The sequence below is a fragment of the Struthio camelus genome, chromosome 26 (genome assembly GCF_040807025.1).
Source record: "Struthio camelus isolate bStrCam1 chromosome 26, bStrCam1.hap1, whole genome shotgun sequence".
In the NCBI taxonomy this organism is placed as follows: Eukaryota; Metazoa; Chordata; class Aves; order Struthioniformes; family Struthionidae; genus Struthio; species Struthio camelus.
In genome coordinates this window covers 7,437,994-7,462,736 of record NC_090967.1, presented here as the reverse complement: position 1 = coordinate 7,462,736, position 24,743 = coordinate 7,437,994, and the positions used below count along the sequence as shown (strand labels likewise).

Genomic DNA, 24,743 nt, shown 5'->3' with positions numbered 1-24,743 from the left:
CTGAGTTTGGAAACTTGACTTCTGTGAAGGTTGTCAAAAGCCAAGAACCTTCATCCACTTGTAAATGTTTTGAAGCTAATATTAAAATATGAGCCTAATCACACTGTTAAGGTTGCACTGTGAAATTCACAACTCATTGTATATAACAAAATACTGCGACTTACAGAAATAACTAAGTATTTGAAGTTAAATGCTGAAGTTCTGGGTGCTAAATATTCCTGTCAGAGTTAGCAAAGCAAACTTGCTTTCAGTTTCTCATAGCATACTGAGCTAGGTTCAGTGACTCTTCTGTAACTTGACAAGAATTTCCTTGCTTATGACAAATGGGCACAAATCGCACTCTGTCCAACCACTGATGTGTTGTCAGTATGTTGTCCCGTTGGGGAAATGTACAGTGCTACTTTGAGAATTAATTTCATTTAATCACTGGCAGATGAAGTTTAAAGCTCTTCCCTTTGGAAGGCTAATACTCTGAGGTGCCAGATGTTACTCAGCATCCTGGAAATGTGTGTAAATGAAACTTAAACGTCCTTCTGTTAAGAAGGAATTAGCTAATGGTAGCATATGATATCTGACTGTTAAATGCATGATTAAAGAATGAAGCGTTTTTGGCATGCACTAGTTGGAAAGACCTTTTCAAATGCACTGCTTGTGATACCTTTCTTGCACCAACAGAACTGAGGCTTTGTGCTGATTCTGCTTGTAAAACATGCAAAATATTGTAGTTAACAATACTGTGCGGGGAGGCATCTGTTAAGCACCAGGCACTGCAAGAGCAAATACTGTTAGAAGTTATAACGTTTCCTGCAGCACCAGAATTGGAGGCTCCTGTTGCTGTTAGAATAGTTCACTGTGTTTTGAACTGTTACTTGCATGTTAAAGAAGGTGTGCTGTTCTCCCTTCTGGTGCAGCAAATACACTAGAGTACATGCTGTTAATTTCTTTACTGGTTAATATTCTTTAATTTCCAGGCTTGTCAGTTCCAAATGTTCATGGAGCACTAGCTCCTTTGGCTATCCCATCAGCAGCAGCTGCAGCGGCTGCAGCAGGACGGATTGCCATTCCCGGCCTCACTGGGGCAGGGAACTCTGTTCTGCTGGTTAGCAATCTGAATCCTGAGGTTAGTGGAGTCCTAATTTTACTTTTTTTTTTCCTCCTTCCTGTTACCTCTTCTTTCACTTTCTGAACACAGATTGTGCTGAAACTCATTGAAAGTGAAATCCTACTGTATCCTAAAGGAAACGGCAAAACCAGAAAAGCAGATGACGTGGGCTCTGCCAGTTCTAAACCTCAAAGCAGATCAGTACTCTAGTTGCTGAAGGGAAATGAGAAAGTCTCTCAAATTAAAATCTTTGCTCTTCTTCAGTTGAAAGCCAAGGGTGCTGCCTGCCTGCTCTTGTCCCATAAAGACTACTTCCTCCCTCTTATTTGGAATCTCCCTGCCACTTCCATGGAATAGTGTCATTTGGGTCACAGAATAGTTCTGTCCTCCCCCCCCCCCCTTCCCTCTTAGCATGTGCTAGTTTTTAATACATTAATTCAGAACTACAGAGAGAGTTCGTTCTGACCTTTGCTCTTTCTGTTTAATGTCTGGACCCCTGCCAGCTTGACTTCGTTGTACTTGTGCAGTATTTCCTCTGCCATGTGCTTGCACATTTATTTTTTCCTTTCCAAGATTCCTGGAAGTTTTTCATTAGTTAAACCCTTAACAACTCAGTTCACGTTTTCAATTCTCTTTAACTTATCTCAATGAGTTGAAATATTTGGGCCTCTTAAAATGAGGCAACTAAAATTGAACAAAAATCTTTAATGAAAAACTCCATCATGAGAGAATTTGGTAAAGAGTATCTTGGATTTTTAAGTCAGCCTTTGTCTCTTTGTCGGATTGAAAGTGTAGAATCTTCTAGTGTGTGCAACAGTATTGAGTCTCTGATGGAAAGCAAAACTTTAACTGGTGTGACTGCACACACAACTTAATACTACTTTGTAAAGCTGTAAAACTTAACAGTGATGTCGGAGTAACCACAAAAGCTCTTTTGCATCAAAGGGGAAGTCTGGATGTGATGGAGAATAATCAAAAATATTTAACTCTTGATGAGATTAACCAATTAAATCAGTGTTTCAGACTTCTTTTTACCTGTCATTACTGTTTTCTCCAGGGCATGAAATAATGGCATGGACTGTGGTACAAACTTTGGTTTGGATGAGTTGTTCTTTCTACCTAGGAACTCTTGTTGTGCTGTTCCAGGAGCTGTCATCTTTGGCTTGATCCCGATGACTTGCTGTTCAGACAAAAATCTTAAACTTTAAGAGCTGGCATTGTTATTCTCGACCAGTGGTCAAGTGTGCTTTTCTTGGGATGATTCTGCATTGACTGGATGGCAGTGATAGGGGTATTGTGTATGTTCACAGCTCTTAAAAGCAGTGTCTGAACCATGTGTACAGTTCTTGTTTAAATAGGGGCAACCAGTTATTTCATGCCTTGTATTTTTTTGAGCTCTTCACTATCCATCCAGCTTATCTTTGGGCTAGAGAGACTTTGATACTTGGACTGAAGCTGAGAACTAACAGACCTAAAACTTTTTCCATTGCTTGTATAATCAGTGTTGTAGAAACTTACCTGTGCCACAACCAGTTAGTAAAGAGACAGTATTTCTTTAGAGTGACTCCTTCATAATGTGTAGGGCTTTTTTTCTCAATCAGAATTGTGGAGATTAAAATTATTCCACTTACCCTTTCTACAATGGGTGGAAAAAGCTGGATGCCTCAGCTTGCACTAGCTTTTACTTTGAATGCAGGCTTTTGTCTGCATGCTAAGTTAGTGTTGTCATTGGGAACAGAGATGCTGTTTCTGCTTTTGATGTTCTGACTGAGTAATAATAGTATTGGATTTCTGCATTATGAGGTCAACCCATTGAGAAAGATGGAAGGGAAATAGTCTTCTGTTGTGAATGTGGTACCAAGTTCCTTTATAGCAAGCACATCTAGCAGCGCTCTGAGGGGTGTGTGTGTGGGGGGGCGGGGGTTTATTCTTTTTGTGGTTTTTTGTTTGTTGTTGTTTTTAGTGTTAGGGGTGTTCCTCCAGATAATCCTTTGCTTTAAAAGCAATGATTCATATCCAAATTGGACTTTTCTTGTTCAGTTACAGTTAAATGTGCGATATAGATTACTACTTTTAGTCACTTGTCTTAAAGCAGCAAACACAGCTACTGCTGCACAGTATTTTTTTGACTTGATCCATAAAGTCATTTCTTTTAAGAAATGCTTAGAAATCAGAAAATATTTGTAATCATAATTTTACGGACTACTACTGCAGTTTAATTCACTATTAAAGCCTGTAGAAGTCACTCTGTTGTGATACTGTCTCCTACCTCTTTGTATATCTTAAGTAAAAATGCCTTTTCTTTATCATTGTGTTCCACTAGGTAAAACCTATTAACTGTTTCTGTAAACAAGTATTATATGTAGAATTCTATAAATCTGACTGATGGAACACTACATATTTCCTTATGTATTTACTGACCTGTGTTTTTTGCTACTTTTTTCTTTTCTCCCCCATCCCTGAATTTTTTTTCTTCCCCTGATCCGGAATTTCTTTGCCAACTGACTGCACGGTACTTCTGCTTCCTGTTGTTGCTTGAAACAAAAAATAAAAACATTCCCCTTCCAAAAAAAAAAAAAAAACCCTGCTCTTCGGAAACCAACCTGCCCTTCAATATTAACCATCTTGAAAACTTCATCATCCATCAACCAATTTCGCCATTTCCTGCGGGGACTCTGCCCTTCCTCGTTGTGGACGATTTGTGCAACCTCGCTCTCCCCTTCGATTCCTTACCTCTTCCCTGTCCCTCCGCTGCCTTGCTCTGCTGTTCTCTAAAGAGAGTTACACCCCAATGCCTCTTTATTCTTTTCGGTATGTTATTATTCACACTTTTTATTACCTTGTTTTTCATTTATTTGAGATTACTTTTTTGATACTTCAAAAATGTACAGTTTGCAGTTTGCCATTTTTGAATGCATAATTTCATTTTTACATTGTTAGTTTGCTATTTAATTTTAGTTTGCCTTTATCTTATGTTCAGTTATGCATGGTTTATTGCTTTGCATGTCTTTTTTTATAAGAGTTTTAAATTGTGGTAGCATGCTAAATTGTCCAGTCTTCTGGCAGTTAGATTTTTGCTTTTTGCTGAAACCCAGTATCTTTTCTTTAATGTATTGTTCCATTATTATTCTGCTATATAAGAATTTTCCTTAAGTAGAGCAGAATAAGTAAACATGGTTGGAATGAGATCAGTTCTGGTTGTGAATGAATGTTTTTTGCTGTTGGATTGATTAGCTGATACTAAGTTGAATGAGACTTCCTTTTTCCCCTACCTAAGACTGTTCTTGTTTCTTCACTTTCTGAAGGAGTCTATGGTGATGTGCAGAGGGTGAAGATTTTATTTAATAAGAAAGAAAATGCCCTAGTTCAGATGGCTGATGGAAACCAGGCTCAGCTTGGTAAGCAAGCTTAATTGTATCAGATTTTATTGCTAACATATTAAGAGACCTGACTACTGCCTAAAGTTTTAATTAGTGCTGTCTTCTCTTTCAAAACAAAACAAAAACAAACCCTGAATGTCAGCACTTAACTACTTGCCCACATATGTAGTTTGGATATAGTGCAACTCTGAAGGAGATATAGTATGTTTGTGCTAGATAATCTTACTGGAGGGAGAAAATAACGGAATAAGGCAGAATAGTAATACCTGATATGTGGTTCCTGGAGCATGTGATATTTGCATAGGGAAGAAAGAGAATGAAATTCTAGCTTGGGTTTAAATGTGAGAGGAAGACTGAAATATCACTGAAGTCAGTGCTGTCTTTACCTGTTGCAGCCATGAGTCATTTGAATGGTCAGAAACTTCATGGGAAGCCAATCCGTATAACCCTTTCCAAGCATCAGACAGTACAACTTCCCCGTGAGGGGCAGGAAGACCAAGGTCTAACTAAGGATTATGGAAATTCTCCTCTCCATCGTTTCAAGAAACCAGGCTCCAAAAATTTCCAAAACATCTTCCCCCCTTCTGCCACTCTTCATCTGTCCAATATTCCGTAAGTAGCTGCACAAAGAATTCTTAGGTGGCCGAGTATAATATTGTAAAAATGTTTGCAAATGGAGTTAGAGTAAATACAGTCAACTTCTCACTGCTGGCAGGAGCAAAGTCTGTCCATCCTCCTGAAGTTCCTTGTAGCCTTGCCAGCCCGTGGAGTTACTGTAGGAGAATTTAGAAAAGGAACTGATTAGGATTGTATGTGTGTGGTTTTGTGGGGGTGTGTGTTTTTTTTTTAAGAGATTAATTTAGTCTGTCAACCTACAGTTGCCTGGAAAACTGACCGATTTCTTTCAGACCTTCGATAACTGAAGAAGACCTCAAGATGCTATTTTCAAGCAATGGTGGGATGGTCAAAGGATTCAAATTCTTCCAGTAAGTTTTTCTCCTATGACCTGACCTGGCCTGACCTACCTAATGCTGAGCTGCTTAAGCATGAGGGTGGTAGAAGCACTTACTAGTAATCTTGATTGAAAAATCAACTTGGGCTAAGCTAAAGGTGAGCAGAATGATTTTTGATATATTTGACTCCTCTAGAATAAGGAATTCAGGAGTAATTCTGGCTTGAGTGCATGGTGAGTATGATTTGAAGAAGAAATATAACTGAAGGTAGCTGAGTTAGTTGCTTGGATATGCATGTTTATCATACAGACTTACTCTTCCATATAAAAGGAAAGAAGTATATCTGCATTACCCAAGTAGTTGTAAAATGAAATGTCTGCCTTGAGTGCTAGACAGGAAAACTCGCATGGAGTTAAACTCTACAAATGATGGTACTAAACATGACTTAAATTTCTGTCTTGTCAGGAAGGACCGTAAAATGGCTCTGATCCAGATGGGCTCTGTGGAAGAAGCCATTCAATCACTCATTGACCTCCATAATCATGACCTTGGGGAGAATCATCACCTGCGTGTGTCCTTCTCGAAGTCCACCATTTAAAGCTTTGGAAGGCATGAGACAAAATGGACTTGACTTAAAACCTCTTGGGTTCAGCCTTGACCTTAGAGGGCTGAACACTAGGGTTTCAACTTCCATCATTCCAGAAAAAAAGCCACTTTAAAAATGCAGCTGAAGTGACCTTAAAAGACCAGAGATTTTATTTTTTTAAAGAGAAATCAGTTTACCGGTTTTTAAAAAAAAAAAAAAATTTAAATCTAATTCATATCGCTAACCTTGCGGTGATGGGTAACAATCTTGACTGTTCAAATAAAAATCACAAGTTAAAGTTTACACTTTGGAACCTGCTCTGGGAAAATTCCCCTCCCCTCCTGTTCCTTCTCCCCCAAAAAGCAGATCCTAACAAGTTTATCAGGTTTCACGTTGATGCCTTTTTTATTTTCTTTACCCATCCATGCCTTGAAAGACCTAAAACCACTGTGTAAATTCACTTTAGCGCCTTGGAGTCAGGATTTTGCAAAATGCATGGTGTATACGAGTTCCCAGCTCACCCAGCACAAAAATAAGTTGCATTTGATCCTACCTAAACTGTGCATCTGCTATCCTGTGCCTTAAACTTCTCTTCTTTTGGGGAAAACATCTGAACTGTAGGGATTGGATTGGGAGAGTTGAGGGGAATGAATGAGTTCCTGATTGTTACAATAAGCAGATCTAGTAAAGGACAAGTGAAGCTGGCAAGTGGATAAAGAAAATATTGGGCTTTGACTCTTTAGGCAGTTGTATCCCACAGTCCATGAAATGTCTCAATCTGCATAGTATCATGTATCTTCATGCCACTTTCCAATTTGCATGTGGTTTATCTCCATCTGCGAACTTTTCAAGTGGGAGTTATTTAAGATCCTTTGTTTAACATTCAGACTGAGCAGAAAGGTCTGGGTGGGGAAGCATTCCCATGACCAAATTACATTCCAATGTCAATAGCAAATCAACAGGCTCTACCCTTCACAAGAGCATTGATCAAGATATGAAATTAACCACTGTTGGACACTTGTGAAGACGAATCATTAAGAGTTTGTCTAAATTGTGTGTGTGTATATATATATATCTAAATACTTGGCTAGGATATGAAGAATTATTGGATATCCCACATTTAGAAAGGTGTTCATGTGAGTCACCTTCACGCCCCTAATTTGAGATTAACAAGACCAATGTAGCTCTGCCATCATTCTTATAGCATGTCTTCAGCATTTGAGCTTTTTGTTTTAATTCTTGTATTATACTTTTTGATGCAGTTGCTGTCATCTGTGCCTAGCAATATTTCCAGTTGACCAAATATTCTAATCTCTTTATATGCAAAAGAAATAGTTTAAGTACCTTTTTATAGAACGATAAGATGGTATAAACGTAATCTAAATTTACTCCTTTGTGGTATTACCCTTGTATACTGTACTTTCTTATTTTATTTTTTTGTAATTGAAACTGTAGGGCAGGAATTTAGTTATCAGGCTGAGGTCATGACTGAGGATGAGTACGTAATGAAATTGATAAAACACGTTAAGCTAAGCAGATTTTTAAAGCAAAGTGTTTGAGATAACAAGCACAAATAGCTTGTGAATTTAAGTAAAAGGACCCAGGCTAAAGTTTTTACATTTTTTTTAACCTACAAGCCCAAATCTTTTTAAGTTATAGGAAGGGAATTTATTAAAAGTAGAATGCAGCAGATTGTTTTTTCCCAATGATACAACTTTTTTTTTCTGGCTTACAACTCTTTTTCCCAGGCCATTCTGCCTTCTATTTTGTATAATCCGATGTTGCCTTACATTTCCCTCTAACCTGCAACCTGTTCGGATGCAAAATAACAAGAATCTTGTACTTTTTTTTTCAGGGTTTTTCTGCAAATTGTGGACCAAAGTTTGTTTTTTAATTGTCTTAGTGTTGCAAGTTATGATTTCCTTGCTTAGTGTGGGAGCTCTTGACTTGCCTAGCACTGAGTGTTTGGAAAAGTCTTAACTTTTCTTAGTTCCTCCCTGAACTCTTGAGGATGTGAATTATGCTGGAGAAGTGTGTGAAGTCTGAGTGAGGGTTCAGCTTGGGTTGCTGGCATGAGATTGGTGATGCTTGTCTGCCTTATTCTTCAGCTTGTGGCTGAAAGGAGTGTGAAACCATCTTAAATGAAAGCTTTGCCTCAGTTGAGCTGAAAAAAGGTCAGCTGTGACAAGTAGATGGCTGGTTTCAGTTGCCTCTAAATCTGAATAAGCCTGTTAATGAAAAGCCTTGTCATCTGCTACTTTGAAAAGCTCTCCTTGCTTGCATCTGACACTCAGTAGGGCAAATTCAGATATCTTGGTAATTGTCAGCTAGAGTTAATGTCCTCATCTACCTTCTTCCCCAAATGAAAAACAGTAAATCAATTCCTCCTGCAGCCAAGGAACACTGGCTATTCATATTCAGTTGGTACTCCTGAACGTGCCACAGGCAGCACTGTACCTTGAAAAGATCCATGCGCAATCCAAGTGGAACAGCTGTGGTTTAACTTTTAAATGCATTCAATCAACCTCACCCAAGACACTGGGAAGAGGCTTATTGGAATGAAACCTGTCTGGTGGCCTTTAACCTTGATTTGGTCAACACACAGGCTATATATATTTTGCAAAGTGCAAGCAAATGAATTGAAGTAACCCCAGAACCCAGACAATTGTGGGTTTTTCCTTTGGATCCCTGTGTTTGCATGTAAAGAATGTGAGTAACAAAAGGGTGTACATATTTATAATTTTTTTATACCTGTTGTAAGACATGAGGGGGCAGCAAAACCCAGTTTTTTATGGTGAACAGATGTATTGTATATTTTGATAACAGCTATTACAGGTTCAGTATTGTGGAAGGTGGGGTGGGAGGGTAAGCATACACAACATCAGAATTCCATTGCCTCTTTCAAAGAATGTTTGTAATGCAAAAAGAAATGAAATTAAAACTATTTTATAACAACCTTTGTACCTTTCTGTAGCTCCATTATTTACTGTTCAGATTGTAGAAAGCAGTTATTGGCCAGTCTGTACTTGTGCTTTCAATAAATTTCTTCTGTATTCTTTGCTTCTGATTTTCCTATCTTTTTATTGTGCCTTTTTTGCTTCTGATTTTTTTTTTCCTTCTAATGTAATTTCAGCTACCTCATTTTATATAACTTTGACTTTTCACATACCTCTGGGCTGCTGGAGTGTTTGTTCATATTAGCATCTTTGTGCAGAGTAAAGGGTAATAAACTAAGATTGAAGCTGGAAAGGGTAACTGTAACGCATACTTCAATAATCTGTTCCAAACTCTTCCCACTCCTGCCCTTCAGTGCTTGAATGGTGAAGTTCAGAGGTATGAGGTTATAGGGCCTTAACTGATGCTCTGCCTTTGTCATGTTCCAACACTTTTTTTTACTTCATGTTCCTAAACTTTCCATATACTCTAGCTAATATCCATAGAATAACCAACTTTCAAGTCAAATATATAATACTCTCTGCAGTTTTATGCTTTAGATGTGTAAAAGCTTGCTGGCTAGCTGGATGTCATAGTGCTGAGTTTCACATCCAGTGTTCCTGTATATAAGTAGATTCCTGTTTTAACTTCTGTAACAGTTATGAACAATGATCTCTGTTCTTGCAGGTTACTCTAATGTGCGAGCACTCAAGCTGTCTGTGGAGCACATAGCCAGGCCTTTAGTTTCTAGAGGGTTTGGCTTCTTGTCTACATGCTCGACTTTTTTTTTTTTTTTTTTTTTTTCCTTTTTCTCTCCTCCAAAAGTAAATGCTCTTTGATGTAGACCGGAGACCTCAGAGCACGTTTGGATATCAAGGAGGGAGACCTGAAGTTCCAGGTATGAGACTCCCAAATTTTTATACTATGAATATCTTAGGATGGCAAAGGGAAGCAGTGGAAACCCAGATGCTTAATGGAAAATACCGGTGAACAAAGCTGTCTTTGCATAATGGGAAAGGTGACCGAGTAGGTCACTTCCGGTAGTGACAGGTTGGCTGCAGAACTGGCGTATGGCTTCTGAGGTGGGTGGGGTTTTTTGTCTTCTACACCAGAAATCTAAAATGCAGAAGCTGATTCCTTGAGGTGTGCACCCAGCATGCTTTGTTGCTTTGTGCCACTTCCTTTAAGTGGGCTTGGTGCTGTGAGCTGCCAGAGGCTCCTCGCCGCAGATTTCTAAAATAGAAATGCAGCGTATCGTGCAGCAGTGAGCGCTCACACCTCATGCCAGAGCTGATAGATGATAGCTGAAAACGTTGTTGCATTTGAATAGCTTCCCATGGGTTTCAGGATATAAAGAATAAACGTATTGAGTTGTTGCTTTTGTGGCTCTGCTGTTTTCTATCCTTTGGCTGCATTTCCTTTGTGTTGAATACATTAGCATTAAACGCTAGCTTATTTTATAGGCATCTCGATATAGACTTCAGCTCCAAGGTTACTGAGCTGGATTCTTCAGGAGCCTTAGGCTACTAAAAGAGATCACTGTTGTTCCTTGAAGGTATAATAGGATTTGTAACAGCTGCCTCTTCCCTCACCCATCTTGATGCCTGTGTGAAAATAAAGCCATGCTGTATGCATCATCACCCCCCAGGAATGAGCAAGCTAATTGCTAGTGCTTTGGTTCAGGAAGTTCCCTTGTAAGAGGGCTATGGGTTATAAGAAGTTCAGGCTTAGATGTTATAATTTTTGCCTGGAAGCTTCACTTTTGATTATTTCCCCCCTCCAGGTGGTGGTTGCTCACTAATGACAGGCAGTTTGTTGCAACCTGATCTTGTGTCCGGAAAAGAGCTCTCCTGAGCAGCAGTGCGCAGCGACTGCGCCCGGGTCCTCCCTACTCTGCCCTGAGCCTAGGCCAGGGGCATGGGGCTGGTATACGGGGGTGAAAAGCCCGAGCTGAGGAGGAACCTGGTCAGGCCAGGTGTCCCTGTCCCTCTGGCAGCTGGACTGCCAGGAGATGCTAATTAGCTGGCTGCTGCAGTAATGACGGCCTCCTAGCTCTTGCACTCGAGGCAAAGCAAATATCGATGGAGGGGATGGGCAAGAGCGTGTGCTCCGGGCTGGGTCTCCATGGAAACGGCTGCGTTTCAGGGCTGGGGGGGGGCTGAATTGCGCGAGTGGTTCCTGCATCCCTTCCCCCTGCGCACATGCACTTGCTGCATCGCACCGCATGCAGCGAAGTGGCCTTGCTCGTCGCCATGGAAACCCAGCGCGGGGCCGAGTGTGCGTGCGTGCACTCGGGCGAGCGTGCGCTCGGAGGCTGCGACTCCGTCAGGCGGAGCCCGGAGAGGCTGGTCCCTGGCCCTCGGCCAGCCTCCGGCCACTGCTTGGCACCGGCCGGGGTTTTGTTCTCGGAGCGTGCCGCAGCCCTCCCGGGGCAGCACACCTCTGCCCAGGCGTCGCTGTCGCAGGGCACCGCCTGCTCTTACCTGTGCTCGTAATTAGGCCACCTTTTTTCTGATAATGTGCTGAAACCTTTTTTAAAGATGTCTTTATTGGAAAGTGCTGACTTAAGGAAACCTAGATTTTCCAGCCGGAGCACGATATTCTCATTGGCTCTCGGATCCAACAGATCGTCCACAGCAGCTCCTGCTCTACGTGGGAGGAGAGGCTCCCTGCACCTCAATGTGCTGATGTGAAAAGCCGGTCTTTCCAAGCATCTGAGCATCTTCGGCCAGGGAAAGTGAATTTTGGCTAACTTGGCTTAACTGCCAGCTCTGTAAATAGTACTGCTGATGCTCAGAGCGTGCCTCTGAGCACGGGCTGGAAAGGGTACTGCCTGCTTTTGAGTAACGTTTCTAAAGCTGCTAATGCTGTTGGAGCTTGAACCAATATTTGCCAAAGACCGACTGTTGCTAAGTATCCATAGCGTAGTCAAAAATCTCGCAAAGGTCTTTGGAGAGGGAAGCGCTGTAGAAACTGCCTTAACGCTGCCGCATGGGGAGGAAGGTTGCAATCTTCAGGACCTCGTCCCATACCGAGGTCTGTTGCAGACTGAAAGTGGATGTTAGAGCAGTCAAAAAGTCACGCCTTAAGCGTGGGATACTTGTCGAGCTGGCGGCTCATTTTCTTTAGCATAAATAGTCTAGGAAAGCAAAGGGCTTTATTGCAGTAGTGCCAGCCCTAGGGGCAAATAAAGCCCAGGAGCAGGGAAGGAGGGTAAGCAGTGCATCCAAGCAGTAGGGCTGTTCTGAAGCAGGATGGGCGACAAAACCCTTTGTCTGGTTTGGCTCGCAGAGCCTGGCCTTTCCCATGGTTTACAGCACGGAGGGCGTTGGGAAGCATGAGCTTGCTCTGGGGTTGTGTTTCCCCCTTCTTGCTTGGGTTGCTGCCGCGTGCCTGGGGGCTTTCCTGGGCTGCCTGGGAACTGGGTGTGCTTCACCCAAATCCCCCAGGAACCCGGAGCTCTCAGCTCCCCCAGCAGCTTTTCTGGCTGGAGAATCTCAGATGCAGCATCCAGCTTGTGCCCGATCGCCCCATCTTTCCCGCAGAGGTGACTTTGCTCTGTCCCGCCTGCGGGCAGGAGGGGACTGCTGTGCCCTTAACCCGACCGTGGGCTCCCATGTCACCTCCGTTTCCTTCCTGCTGGGGCTGAGGGGTGGCAGGGAGGCTTGCGTGGCCCCACGCTGCTGCCCCGGGCGGGAGGGGGCTGCTGCCGTCACCCCGGCCTCGGGGCGGTGGGAGAGCAGCCTGGCTGGGCTGGAGCAGCAGAAGAGCCGGATGGGTCCCGTGGGCGTCCTTCACCCTGGCTGAGGCCAGCGTGGGGGTGCAGAGCTCCCCTGGGTGCTGCCCTGCAGCCCGGCCGGGGCGCCCGGGGACGGTGCGGCAGCCTGGCACCTTGGACCAGGGATGCTCGGGGCCCCGCTGGTGGTGCGCGGGGGCTTCCCCGCTGTGGGCAGTGGAGGGGGCTGCAGTGTGTGGCGGTCGGGGGTCCGGCGGGGCGGCTGGGGGTCCGGCGGGGCGCCGGGGATGCGGCGGCTGCGGGAGCAGGGGATGGTTGTTGCTATGGGAACTGCTCGGTCAGAGAAAGCGTGAAGCGGAGTGTGAAACCATTAGTCATTTTAATGAGCTGTGAGAACCGCTGGGGCTGGGGCGCCCGTTCCCACCCCCGAGAGCCGCCCGGGGAGGGGGCGGAGAGGCCGTCCCGGGGCGCTTGGGGCTTGCCAGCACTCTGGTGGCATCGCTGGGCCCGCGCCGCTCGCCCTTCTCGCCCGGCTTTGGGGCGCCCGCGCTGCTGCAGCAGCAGCCGGGAGCCCCGGCCCGAAGGCGCAGCCGGGGGCTGGGCCGCGCTCGAGGGCAGGATTCGCGCCGATCTGTGCCGTAAGGGCCGGCTCCCGCGCCGGGCGCCTCGCTTCTCCGTCGCCGCTCGCCCACCGCCGTCACCCTCGGCGCAGCCCCGACCCGCCGCGCGCCCCCAGCCGCCCGCGCCACCAATCCCCCCGCTCATCCCCGCCCGGCTCGTCCAGCGCAGAGAGTCAGGGTTACGCGGGATAATCCATACGTTTGCGAGGCCGAGGCCCCGGCACGTGCACCCTTACTCCAATTGGCAGGAGCGGTTCGGTGCCGCCCGCCCGTCGCCCTCTTCCTGGAGGCGCCGGGCACGGGGGGCCCCGCGGCAGCCGCCAGCGCGGAGCGGAGCCGAAGGGGCCCCCTGCTCCGGTCCGCGCAGCAGCCCAGCCCGCCAGCGTTCACCTCTTTATTGGCTTAAAACCGCGGCGGTTCCAGCCTGCGGGCGCCCCCCGCTCCCGCCCCAAACCTCGGCCCGGGCGGCAGCGCCCGGCCCCTCGCCCGGGGGACGCCTGGCACCGGCCGGGGCGCGCGGGGCAGCGCCGGGACCGGCCGCGGGCTCCCTCGGGCCGGCGGGAAACCCTTCCCGGACCGGCCCCCGGCCGCTTCGGCCAGCGCCGGCCCCGGGCGCACGCCCCCCTCCCGCCCCCGAAAACCAACCGGCTGCGCCAGGCCGGGCTCCGCTCCCCGCGGGAGCGCCGGCAGCCTCCGCCGCCCGCCCCCGAAATCCCCCCGCCAGCCGGGACCGGCCGCCCCCTCCCCGATGCCCTTTGCTCCCCCCACCCTCCCTGCAGGCAGCTTTACAATCCCCCAATAAATTACACCCCCCCCCCAAAAAAAAACCCATCAGCACCTGTGTTAGAGAAAAAAGGGAAGGGGGGAAAAGAAATAAAAAGGTCAAAGTGCCTGGAAAGGCCCAGCGGGGCGGGCGGGAGGCGCTGCCCGGGGGCACGGCGGGACGCGGCCGCCGCGGTTAATCCTTAAACCTCCGCCCGGCGTGCATTTTGCGGTAGTAGTTGTCCGCCTCGGGGTCCGTGCGCCCGTCCCTCTCGCCGGCGGGCTTCCTGCGCAGCGTGGAGTCGCGGCTGGCCGTGCCCAGCGCCCCCTCGGCCTCCCCCCCGCCGCCCCCCGCCGCCGCCGCGCTGCCGTAGCGCGGCTCGTCCTGCTCCGCGTCGCTGAGCGAGGAGCCGGGAGAGGGGCCGGCGCTCCCGGCCGGCCGGCCGCCCCGGCGCTCCCGGCCCAGCTCGCCCAGCTCCACGGCCTCGGGCCCCTCCGAGCCCTTGGGCGCCAGCTTCCACTCCCAGGGCCCGTTGCCGGCCGAGAGGTGCACCACGGGGTGGTGGGGCGCGTGGGCGTCGATGGTGACGATGCTGCCGCTGTCCCGCTCCGAGGGCGAGCGGTACTGCGAGGAGTCGGAGCTGGCCGAGGACGAGGAGGTCTCCGAGTGCCGGGGGCCGGCGGCGCCGGGCTGCTTGGACATGGCGATGACCTGCACCAGGCGCGGCGGGGGGTTGGCCAGCCGCGGGGCGGCCCCCTTCTCCGCCACCATCACCCACTTGGCCCGGGCGGCCGCCCCGGCCCCCGCCGGCCCCCCGGGGCCGCCCTGGCTCTCCTCGGGGATGTGCACCAGCTGCGAGGCGCCCGGCCGGGGCTGCAGCAGCACGCGGGGCCCCGCCGGCGCCCGCTCGGCCCCGCGCGCCTGCACCGTGGGGTAGAGCGAGGGCGGGACGCCGTCGTCGGCCCCGCGGGCCCCGGCCTCCTCGGCCAGCGTCATGCTCCGGCCCTCCAGCGACTTCTGCTTCCACTCGGTGATGAGCTGCTTGGAGCGGGAGGCGTCCACGGGCACGTGGATGGTCATGTGCCGCCGCGCCGGGTCGTCCATGGAGGGCGTGTTGACGCGGGGCAGGGTGTTGCTGAAGGTCACCATGTTCTCCTTGGCCATGGGGCTGCGGGGGGCCAGCAGGTCCACGTCCACGCTGGCCCGCTTGAGGCTGCCCAGGGAGTTCTTCTCGCGCGGCACCGGCCGGGCCGCCCCCTCCAGCCGGCCCGGCGGGTTGAGCTCGTCGGTGCTCACCGACTTGTTCTGGTGGTAGACGGAGTCGTGGCCCCGCTGCGTCAGCGCCCGCAGCGCGTCCTTGGCGGGCGGCGCGGCCGGGGCCCGCTCGGCCGGCGGGCGGAAGTTACCCACCGCGTGGTACGCCTGGAGGGGACAGGGACGGGGTCAGCGTGCATCCCGTCCCGCCGCCCCGCGGCGCACCCGGCCGCCACGAGGATGGGCGCCGGCCGCGGGGCGCGCGGGCCACCGGCGCTCACCAGGTAGGCGGCGATGCCGGCGCCGATGAGGAAGCCCACGTAGACGTCGACGGGGTGGCTGCGGTACTGGGTGATCTGGGTCAGGCCGCAGATGCCGGCGGCGATGGCGAAGGCGAAGACCAGGATGGGCTTCAGCAGTTTGGTGCTGTCCGAGATGATGGAGTTGAAATACATCTGGCGGAGGCGGCGGGGTGGGGGCAGGCGGTTAGTGGCAGCCCGCGGCGGCGAGGTCTCGCTTCGACGCGCGCGGCCGTGCATGCACGCCCCCGCCACCAGGCGCGCGTCCGCGCGGGGGATCCGCGCCGGCCGCCACGCAGAGGGATGCTGCAGGGAGGCCGGTGCCGCGGACGCCCCGCGGCAGGCGGGGATGCCTGCGAGCGCGTCCCAGGGCGGCGGGCAACGCCAGCCAACTCACCGAGACGTAGACGGCCGCGAAAGCGGAAAGCGTTGCGTGCTGAGATGGGAAAGTCTTCCTGCAAAGGAGACAACAGGGCAGCGTTGGCGAGGCCTGATCCGGAGGGACGGGGTGGGACGGGTGACGGCGGCACGCGCGCCCCTTCCCGGCGGTACCTGGCGGACAGGATGGCGTGCTTGTCCGGGCCCGAGCAGATGTCCTGGGTGATGTAGGGGTTGGCGTCGCAGGGGGTGCCCAGCAGCGTGTAGTTGGGCTTGCAGACGGTCAGGAAGAAGGGCGCGTGGTAGCCGGTGGCCAGCTGAATAACGTCGGTCACCAGGGCGGTGGCACAGAGCCCGAACACGTGGACGCCTGGGGCGGCGGGTGCGGGGCAGCGCGTCACCCTGGCTCCGAATGGGCGCGCGCCCCGCCGCGCGCTCCCGGCACCCCGCTGCTCTGCTCCAGCCTGGCTGCCCAGCAGCTCCCGTCCCGAGCGGACCCACCAAGGGGCAGGACCTGCAGCCCGTGCTGGCGCCGCGTCCCGCACGCTGCCGCCCTTGTCCCCGCTCCCAGCCCCTCGGACAAACCCCCGGGGACGGCAGGGCTCCCGCGGGGGCGGCGGCACAACGTACCCACAAACCTTACGGTCCTGCGCAGGAAGGAGTTGAAGTTGCAGCCGCCGGCGTTGATGCTGCCCTCGGCGCCGCCGCGGCCCTTCAGCCTGGACTGCAGGCAGTAGACGATGCCCTCCCCGACCATGATCTGGGGAGGAACCGGCAGCTCAGCGGGGCGCCAGGCCACCCCGGGAGGGGGCATGAGTCACCTTCTGGGGGGGCTTTGCAGGGGGCTGGGCACCGCCAGGCTTCCCGCGACGGGCTGCACCGGGGCCCCGAAACCCGGCTGTGTCCCAGGCTGGGAAGTCTCCAGGCCAGGGCGGCCAGCCCCGTCCCCACCCCGTCCTGGCCGCAGCCCGGGACGCACCGAGGCCGCGGGGGCCGCGAAGGCCAGGCTGAGCAGCATGAGCAGCGGGATGAGCTCCTCGTTGGTCTCCACGTAGGGCATGGAGAGCGCCCGGTCGTAGCACTGGAAGCCCACCTTGGCCGGCTTGAAGAGGTCCGTCAGCTCCAGGAAATACAGCGTGACGATGGAGGAGGCCACGATGGGCAGCTGGGGGTGAGCAGGAGCGAGCTGGGACCGCGGCGCTGGCTCAGGGCCCCCCCCTCCCCCCCCCGGAGAGATGGTTTGGGGGGGGACGGTGCACAGAGCCCCCCCCCCAACCGAGGGGCTCCGATGGTCCCAGCATCATGCAGCGTGCCCCCCCGACCCAGGATGGGGCACCCCCCTTGTCCCCTCCATGCAAATCCCATGCTGGGCTGAGAACGGGCCCTGCTCAGCACTGCTGGGCTTGGCCCCCCCCCCCACCCCGACCCCCCGCCCCAACCCCGCACCTACCTCCACGAAGTAGAAGCAGGGCAGCAGAGTCATGCTGTCCTTGGGCGCCTTGGCCTTTTCCTTGGGGGGGATCATGGTGCCGGGGCCGGGCTGCGCCTTCACCCTGTGGGGGCAGGTGCCCGTCAGCGTCCGACCCGGCGGCAAGGTGCCGGGGGGGGCCTGATCCAGCTTCACCCCACCAGGGGCAGCAGGTCCTCGACCCCCCCCCCCCAAAAAAAAAATCCCCTGCAATGGGTCCCTCCACCCTCAGGGTGGGGGGGGGGGGGGCGTGTCACAACAGGTGGGGCCGAGGCACGGCTATCGCGACAGGCTGCTCTATCGCGACAGGCGGTGGGAGGGTTGCCGCCCGGCAACCTGCCCCCTCGCCTTGACCGCGGCCCCTCAGAAACTTCCCCGAGGGGAAGGAAAAGGGGGGGGGAAATTGGGGGGGGGGAAGGTGGGGGCAACGGGGGGGGCGGGCAGGGAGGCCCCGGTCTCGGTCCCCCCCCCCACTCACCTCGGCGGGGCCGGGGGCGGCGGCCGGGGGCTCCGGCTGGAGCGGGGATGCTCCTGCCTCGGCGGAGCGCGGAGCGCGGCTGCTTCCTCCTCCTCCTCCTCCTCCTCCCCCTCCTCCCTCCTCCCCCCCCTCCTCCCTCCTCCCCCCCCCGCGGCGCCCCCGCCCCCCACCCGCCCCCCCCGCCCCGCTCCGGGGCGCTGAGCCGCCGCCGGGGGCTCGGGAAGGCGGCGGGGCCCGAGGCGGGCGCAGACAAAGGGCCGGGCGGGGCCGGGGCGGCACCGCAGAGGGGCTCGGCCCCCGCGGAGGGGGCTCAGCACCCGCGGAGGGGGCTCAGCACCGGGGAAAGGGAGCTCTGCACCCGCGAAGGGAGCTCAGCACCTGGGAAGGGAGCTCAGCACCCGGGAAAGGGAGCTCAGCACCCGGGAAAGGGAGCTCAGCACCCGCGAAGGGAGCTCAGCACCTGCGAAAGGGAGCTCAGCACGCGGGAAGGGAGCTCTGCACCCGGGAAAGGGAGCTCAGCACCCGCGAAGGGAGCTCAGCACCTGGGAAGGGAGCTCAGCACCCGGGAAAGGGAGCTCAGCACCTGGGAAGGGAGCTCTGCACCTGGGAAGGGAGCTCAGCACCTGGGAATGGAGCTCAGCACCCGGGAAAGGGAGCTCAGCACCTGGGAAGGGAGCTCTGCACCCGGGAAAGGGAGCTCTGCACCTGGGAAAGGGAGCTCAGCACCTGGGAAGGGAGCTCAGCACCTGGGAAGGGAGCTCAGCACCTGGGAATGGAGCTCAGCACCCGGGAAAGGGAGCTCAGCACCTGGGAATGGAGCTCAGCACCCGGGAAAGGGAGCTCAGCACCTGGGAAGGGAGCTCTGCACCCGGGAAGGGAGCTCTGCACCCGGGAAAGGGAGCTCTGCACCTGGGAAAGGGAGCTCAGCACCTGGGAAGGGAGCTCAGCACCTGGGAAGGGAGCTCAGCACCTGGGAAGGGAGCTCAGCACCTGGGAAGGGAGCTCAGCACCCGGGAAAGGGAGCTCAGCACCTGGGAAGGGAGCTCAGCACCCGGGAAAGGGAGCTCAGCACCCGGGAAAGGGAGCTCAGCACCCGCGAAGGGAGCTCAGCACCTGCGAAAGGGAGCTCAGCACGCGGGAAGGGAGCTCTGCACCCGGGAAAGGGAGCTCAGCACCCGCGAAGGGAGCTCAGCACCTGGGAAGGGAGCTCAGCACCCGGGAAAGGGAGCTCAGCACCTGGGAAGGGAGCTCTGCACCTGGGAAGGGAGCTCAGCACCTGGGAATGGAGCTCAGCACCCGGGAAAGGGAGCTCAGCACCTGGGAAGGGAGCTCTGCACCCGGGAAAGGGAGCTCTGCACCTGGGAAAGGGAGCTCAGCACCTGGGAAGGGAGCTCAGCACCTGGGAAGGGAGCTCAGCACCTGGGAATGGAGCTCAGCACCCGGGAAAGGGAGCTCAGCACCTGGGAATGGAGCTCAGCACCCGGGAAAGGGAGCTCAGCACCTGGGAAGGGAGCTCTGCACCCGGGAAGGGAGCTCTGCACCTGGGAAGGGAGCTCAGCACCTGGGAATGGAGCTCAGCACCCGGGAAAGGGAGCTCAGCACCTGGGAATGGAGCTCAGCACCCGGGAAAGGGAGCTCAGCACCTGGGAAGGGAGCTCTGCACCCGGGAAGGGAGCTCTGCACCTGGGAAGGGAGCTCTGCACCCGCGAAGGGAGCTCAGCACCTGGGAAGGGAGCTCAGCACCCGGGAAAGGGAGCTCAGCACCCGGGAAAGGGAGCTCAGCACCCGCGAAGGGAGCTCAGCACCTGCGAAAGGGAGCTCAGCACGCGGGAAGGGAGCTCTGCACCCGGGAAAGGGAGCTCAGCACCCGCGAAGGGAGCTCAGCACCTGGGAAGGGAGCTCAGCACCCGGGAAAGGGAGCTCAGCACCTGGGAAGGGAGCTCTGCACCTGGGAAGGGAGCTCAGCACCTGGGAATGGAGCTCAGCACCCGGGAAAGGGAGCTCAGCACCTGGGAAGGGAGCTCTGCACCCGGGAAAGGGAGCTCTGCACCTGGGAAAGGGAGCTCAGCACCTGGGAAGGGAGCTCAGCACCTGGGAAGGGAGCTCAGCACCCGGGAAAGGGAGCTCAGCACCTGGGAATGGAGCTCAGCACCCGGGAAAGGGAGCTCAGCACCTGGGAAGGGAGCTCTGCACCCGGGAAGGGAGCTCTGCACCTGGGAAGGGAGCTCAGCACCTGGGAATGGAGCTCAGCACCCGGGAAAGGGAGCTCAGCACCTGGGAATGGAGCTCAGCACCCGGGAAAGGGAGCTCAGCACCTGGGAAGGGAGCTCTGCACCCGGGAAAGGGAGCTCAGCACCTGGGAAGGGAGCTCAGCACCTGGGAATGGAGCTCAGCACCCGGGAAAGGGAGCTCAGCACCTGGGAATGGAGCTCAGCACCCGGGAAAGGGAGCTCAGCACCTGGGAAGGGAGCTCTGCACCCGGGAAAGGGAGCTCAGCACCTGGGAAGGGAGCTCTGCACCTGGGAAGGGAGCTCTGCACCGGGGAAAGGGAGCTCTGCACCCGGGAAGGGAGCTCAGCACCCGGGAAAGGGAGCTCAGCACCCGGGAAAGGCAGCTCAGCTCCCCAGGGCTGTGCACCGGCCCCTTGGATGAGCAATCCCTGCTCTGACCCCCCCCCCCCCCAAATTCCCGTCCCCAGCGCCAGGGCCAGGGTTCCCCCCCCCCCCCCCCCGGCCCTGCAGGGATCAGCCCACTCCCTCCCCGGGTGCTGCATCCCTCCCTGCACCCTGGGGTGGCCCCTCTGCGCCAGGGGCACCTGACTGTGAGCAACCCGCATGGCGGGGCACCCGCCACCACCACCCAGGCACCACCCGTGCTGAGACCCAGCAAAGTCCTTGCACCCCAGAGCCCCCTGGGAGCGGATGGCCATGCCGGGGCCCGGGGGGGGGGGGGGGAGGACACCAGTTGCAGGGCTGATGCATCCCCCGGGTCCCGCTCCGGGGTCCGGCACCGCCGCGGCCCTCGGCGAGGTGCGGGAACCTGGCACAGGACTCGCATGGCAAATTCTGCCGCCTGTTTCCTAGCAACGAGGCGGTCCCGCCGGTGTCCCCCCGCCGCAACCAGCGGCACGGCCTCCGCACAGGCGGCTGCACGGGGCCTCGTCCGCCCGCAGCCGCCCTGCGCACCCGCCGTGCGCCGTGCGGACGGCGCCCCAGCCCAAATTGTTGCCGAAGCCTCGAATCTCCCCGAATCAGGGGCCGGGGAATTGCAACAATTTCCTTTGTTCCTCTGCAGGTTCCCGGGGCCTCTTGCCCAAAGCTGCAGCGTGCCGGCTCCCTGCCCTCCCGGCCGAGCAGCCCGGTCCTGCCCCCCGCCCCAACGCGCTCCTCCAGCCCGCTCCTCCGGCCGGGGCTGCCTCTGCTCCGAGCCGCGGCACGGCCCGCTGCCCTCGTTCCATTTCCGGCCCTAAAAGTGGGCAGAAACCTCCCTGCGTATTTAATGTTTAAATCCCAAATCGCTGAAATCCGAGATTAAGGAGCTCTCCATGCGGCTCTGCAGCCCCAAAGCGCAGAAATCCGCTGTTCTCGCCCGGCTCGAGCCGCCTCTGCACCTTAACGCTCTCCGGCCCGCGGCCGGGGTGTCCTGCGGCCGCGCATCCCGGGAATCCCTGAGGCCGGCGGGGTGGTGCGTGCGTCGCTGTTTAGTTTGGTCCATCTGCAGCCTGGGATGTTTGCACAGCAATATAAAACAAAACCCAGCAATTCTGAGCTTTAAAAATGCGTCGCGTAGGAGAAAAAGCCACGCGCGCTGCGGCCGGTGCTCCGCTAACCGCCCCGCGGGAGCGCCAGCGCCCTGGCGGCCCCGGCCCCGGGCGGCGCGCACCGCCTGCCCCAGCGGGCACCGGGCAGCGCCCGCCGTGCCGGGAAACCCTGGCGCGGGCTCACGCTTTCCGCGCGGCACCGAGGGGCGCCACGGCCAAGGCAGCCCGGGAGCGGCGCCGGGCTGCAAACCGTCCTCCTCCGTCGCGGCTCCGCGCCCGCGGTTCGTGCGACACGAGCTGCGCCGGGCGGCAAGGCCGGGGGAGGCCTTGTCCCGCCGGCGATGGGGACGTCGAGGGGACAAACCCGCTCCTCCGAGCTCGGGGACGCGGTGGGAGCCGAGGCGGTGGCTCCGCTTAGTGGCACCGGGGAGAAAGGCAGAGGGGACCGCCACAGCCGCGGCCAGGGGCGCATCCCCGCATCCCGGCCGTGCCCCGGCCCCGCTCGGCCCCCCAGCGGGCTCACAGCCCAGCGCCGCGCTCGGGGGCCACGGGCCGGCTGCCTCCCGCCAGGGCCGAGGCCGGTGGCGGCGCCCGGGGGTCCGGGCAGCTCTCCGGCCCCCGCTGCCCTCCAGGAAGGGCCTTTCCCCGGCGCGGCCCAGGCAGCGTTCACGTGCAAAGAGCCTGATCCGGCTTCGCGCTGGAAACCAGCACTGCCAAAACCCCCCCGCCGGCGCCAGAGGCGGCAGCTGCCAAAGGCTGTTTCCTCCCAGATTTGTTTGTGCCGGGAACTCTTGACCCGTTTTATAAGCTGAACATTAAAAACACTGGATATCTTCCTCCCCCCCTCAGCCCACGCTGCGGAAACCCCCCCTTCCTCCCCGCAGACCTTCCCTTCCTGCCCCCCCGCAGCGGGACATAAAAGCGATGCCCGGCGGCGGCCCGGGAGCGTCCGTCCCGCGACGCCCCGCGACGCCCCGCTCCCGGCCGGAGGCAGCGCCGCCGGGCCCCCCGCCGCAGCCATGGGGCCGTGCCCCGCTCCCGCCGCCGCCGTCCCCGTCCCCGTCCTCGTGCTGCTGCTGCTGCTGGCGGCCGCGGGCAGCGGTGAGTGCACCCAGCACCGCCGGGCACGGGGGGGCCGAGCGGGACCGCGGCACCCCGGGGGGCTGGGGGCTCCTGGGGGGGTTCAGGCCAGCACCGCGGGCCGGCTGGGGAGGGGACGGGAGCGCGGCGACAGCGGGCTCGGTCGCCCCGCGGCGCACGCTTGGCCGGGGAGGGCTGCGGAGCCCGTTTCACAGCAGGGGAAACTGAGGCAGCCGGGAAGGGCGGCGAGCGCAGCGCAGCGGGGAGCACGCAGGAGGAGCAGCCAGGTCTGACGGCGGGGCAGCCCTGCGCGGCGCGGCGGCAGACCCTTCCCAGCCTGGGAGCGAAGGGCGGCGGCGTCGGACCCCCCCGAAACGCGGTGCAACCCGCTCGGCGGCTGCCGGGGAGGGGGGCGCGCAGCCCGGCCCCCCCGGGCGCTGACGCGGCCTCTCTCTGCAGCTCAGCCCCGGGGGCGGATTCTGGGGGGCCGCGAGGCCGAGCCCCACCTGCGGCCCCACATGGCCTCGCTGCAGCTGGACGGGGAGCACGTCTGCGGCGGCTTCCTCATCGCCGAGCAGTGGGTGCTGAGCGCCGCCCACTGCACCGAGGAGACGTGAGTGACCCCCAGCCCCGAGCCGCGGGGTGGGCGCGCGGGGGCCGGGAGCTGCCGCCGAGCCCCACGCCGCTGCCTCTCCCGCAGGGACGGCAAGGTCTTCCAGGTGCTCCTGGGAGCCCACTCGCTCTCGGAGCCGGAGCCCCACAAGCGCCTGTACCGGGTGCGCGCGCAGATCCCCCACCCCGGCAGCAACATCCACAACAACAAGGACGACCTCCTCCTCCTCCAGGTGGGCTCCGGGCGGCCCCGCCGCCGCCTGCAAACCCTCCCTCCGGCGCGCTGCCGGGCTCCCGGGGGCGTCCCGGGGCCGCGGGCCGAGCAGCAAAGCGGCGAGCGCGGACGAGCCGGCAGCAATCCCGGCGCCAGGGCCGGGTGCCGGCCCCTTGCCGTGACCCCCGTCCCCGTTCGCTTCCCGGGCAGCTGGAGGAGAAAGCGGAGCTCAACGCGCACGTGCAGGTGCTGCGGTTCCAGCGGGAGGACCGGGACGTGCCGGCCGACACGGTGTGCGAGGCGGCCGGCTGGGGCACCGTCAGCCACAGCGGGCGCAGGCCGGACAAGCTCTACCAGGTGGAGCGGCCGGTGATCAGCCGCGACGCCTGCAACCACCGCACCCGCCACGACCACACCATCACCCAGAACATGATGTGCACCGACTCCCGCAAGAAGGACACCTGCAAGGTACCGCCGCGCGCCCCCTTCCCGGCCGGCCCCTCTGGGAGCGAGCGGGAGAGAGGAGCGGCCGCCGGGGGGGCGTCTGCAGCCTGGGAGAGGCGAGCAGGGGGCTTCGGGGCAGGACGGGGCCCCGGGAGCTCCTTGCCCTGCGCGGGCTGAGCCTGCTCCGCAGGAGCGGCGGGCGTGCATTTGGGGAAGGGGCTGACCCAGGTGCCCCCCCGTCCCGCAGGGAGACTCCGGCGGCCCCCTGGTCTGCAACGGGGTGGCCGAGGCGGTGGTCACGGCCGGCTCCCGGGTCTGCGGCAACTACAAGAAACCGGGCATCTACACCCGCATCGCCCCCTACGCCGCCTGGATCGACAGCGTCATGGCCTCGGTGTCCGCGGAGGGGGACGCCCGCTGAGCCGTCCCCGCCGGGCCGAGGGACGGCGGCCGGCCCCGCACCGCGGCTCGCTGCCCCGAGCAGCCCCCGGGAAAAGGCACGGGGCCGTGCACCGCCACCCCGAGCATCCCTCCCTCTGTCCGCCGGGGCGCCACGCCGGGGGGCCGGCGGGGAGCGGGGCCCGGGCAGGGTCTGCCCCCGCGGGGCGCGAGCCGCAGGCTTTGCTGCGTGTGCCCGCACCGCTGACTGCGCCTCTGCAATAAAGCGACGACGATTGCTGCA

General features: G+C 56.9%; 3 protein-coding genes across 4 annotated transcripts in view; 2 read left to right on the top strand and 1 right to left on the bottom strand.

Annotated features, from left to right (window-relative positions):
* The window catches only part of PTBP1 (polypyrimidine tract binding protein 1), a 32,164-nt gene extending 23,188 nt beyond the window's left edge, over positions 1-8,976 (top strand). For both annotated transcript variants that reach the window (XM_068920265.1, XM_068920264.1), the window contains 6 exons: positions 972-1,120; positions 3,880-3,913; positions 4,408-4,500; positions 4,878-5,094; positions 5,391-5,468; positions 5,901-8,976. In XM_068920265.1, the coding sequence (XP_068776366.1) occupies positions 972-1,120; positions 3,880-3,913; positions 4,408-4,500; positions 4,878-5,094; positions 5,391-5,468; positions 5,901-6,033 (704 nt within the window). In that variant the 3' untranslated portion in view covers positions 6,034-8,976. The remainder of the gene's footprint in view (positions 1-971; positions 1,121-3,879; positions 3,914-4,407; positions 4,501-4,877; positions 5,095-5,390; positions 5,469-5,900) is intronic.
* Positions 8,977-14,110: 5,134 nt separating this feature from the next.
* Positions 14,111-18,034, bottom strand: PLPPR3 (phospholipid phosphatase related 3). The gene is made up of 8 exons (XM_068919715.1): positions 17,952-18,034; positions 17,456-17,558; positions 16,985-17,170; positions 16,636-16,765; positions 16,180-16,375; positions 16,025-16,082; positions 15,610-15,783; positions 14,111-15,496 (listed from the first exon to the last, which is right to left on the bottom strand). Exons 2-8 carry the CDS (start codon positions 17,528-17,530, stop codon positions 14,270-14,272), a joined length of 2,046 nt encoding a protein of 681 aa, XP_068775816.1. The 5' UTR covers positions 17,531-17,558; positions 17,952-18,034; the 3' UTR covers positions 14,111-14,269.
* Positions 18,035-22,652: 4,618 nt separating this feature from the next.
* On the top strand, positions 22,653-24,743 carry LOC138062313 (complement factor D-like). Its single transcript, XM_068919677.1, has 5 exons — positions 22,653-22,812; positions 23,251-23,404; positions 23,492-23,636; positions 23,828-24,085; positions 24,309-24,743. The coding sequence occupies exons 1-5, from the start codon at positions 22,731-22,733 to the stop codon at positions 24,480-24,482; spliced, it is 813 nt and encodes a 270-aa protein (XP_068775778.1). The 5' UTR covers positions 22,653-22,730; the 3' UTR covers positions 24,483-24,743.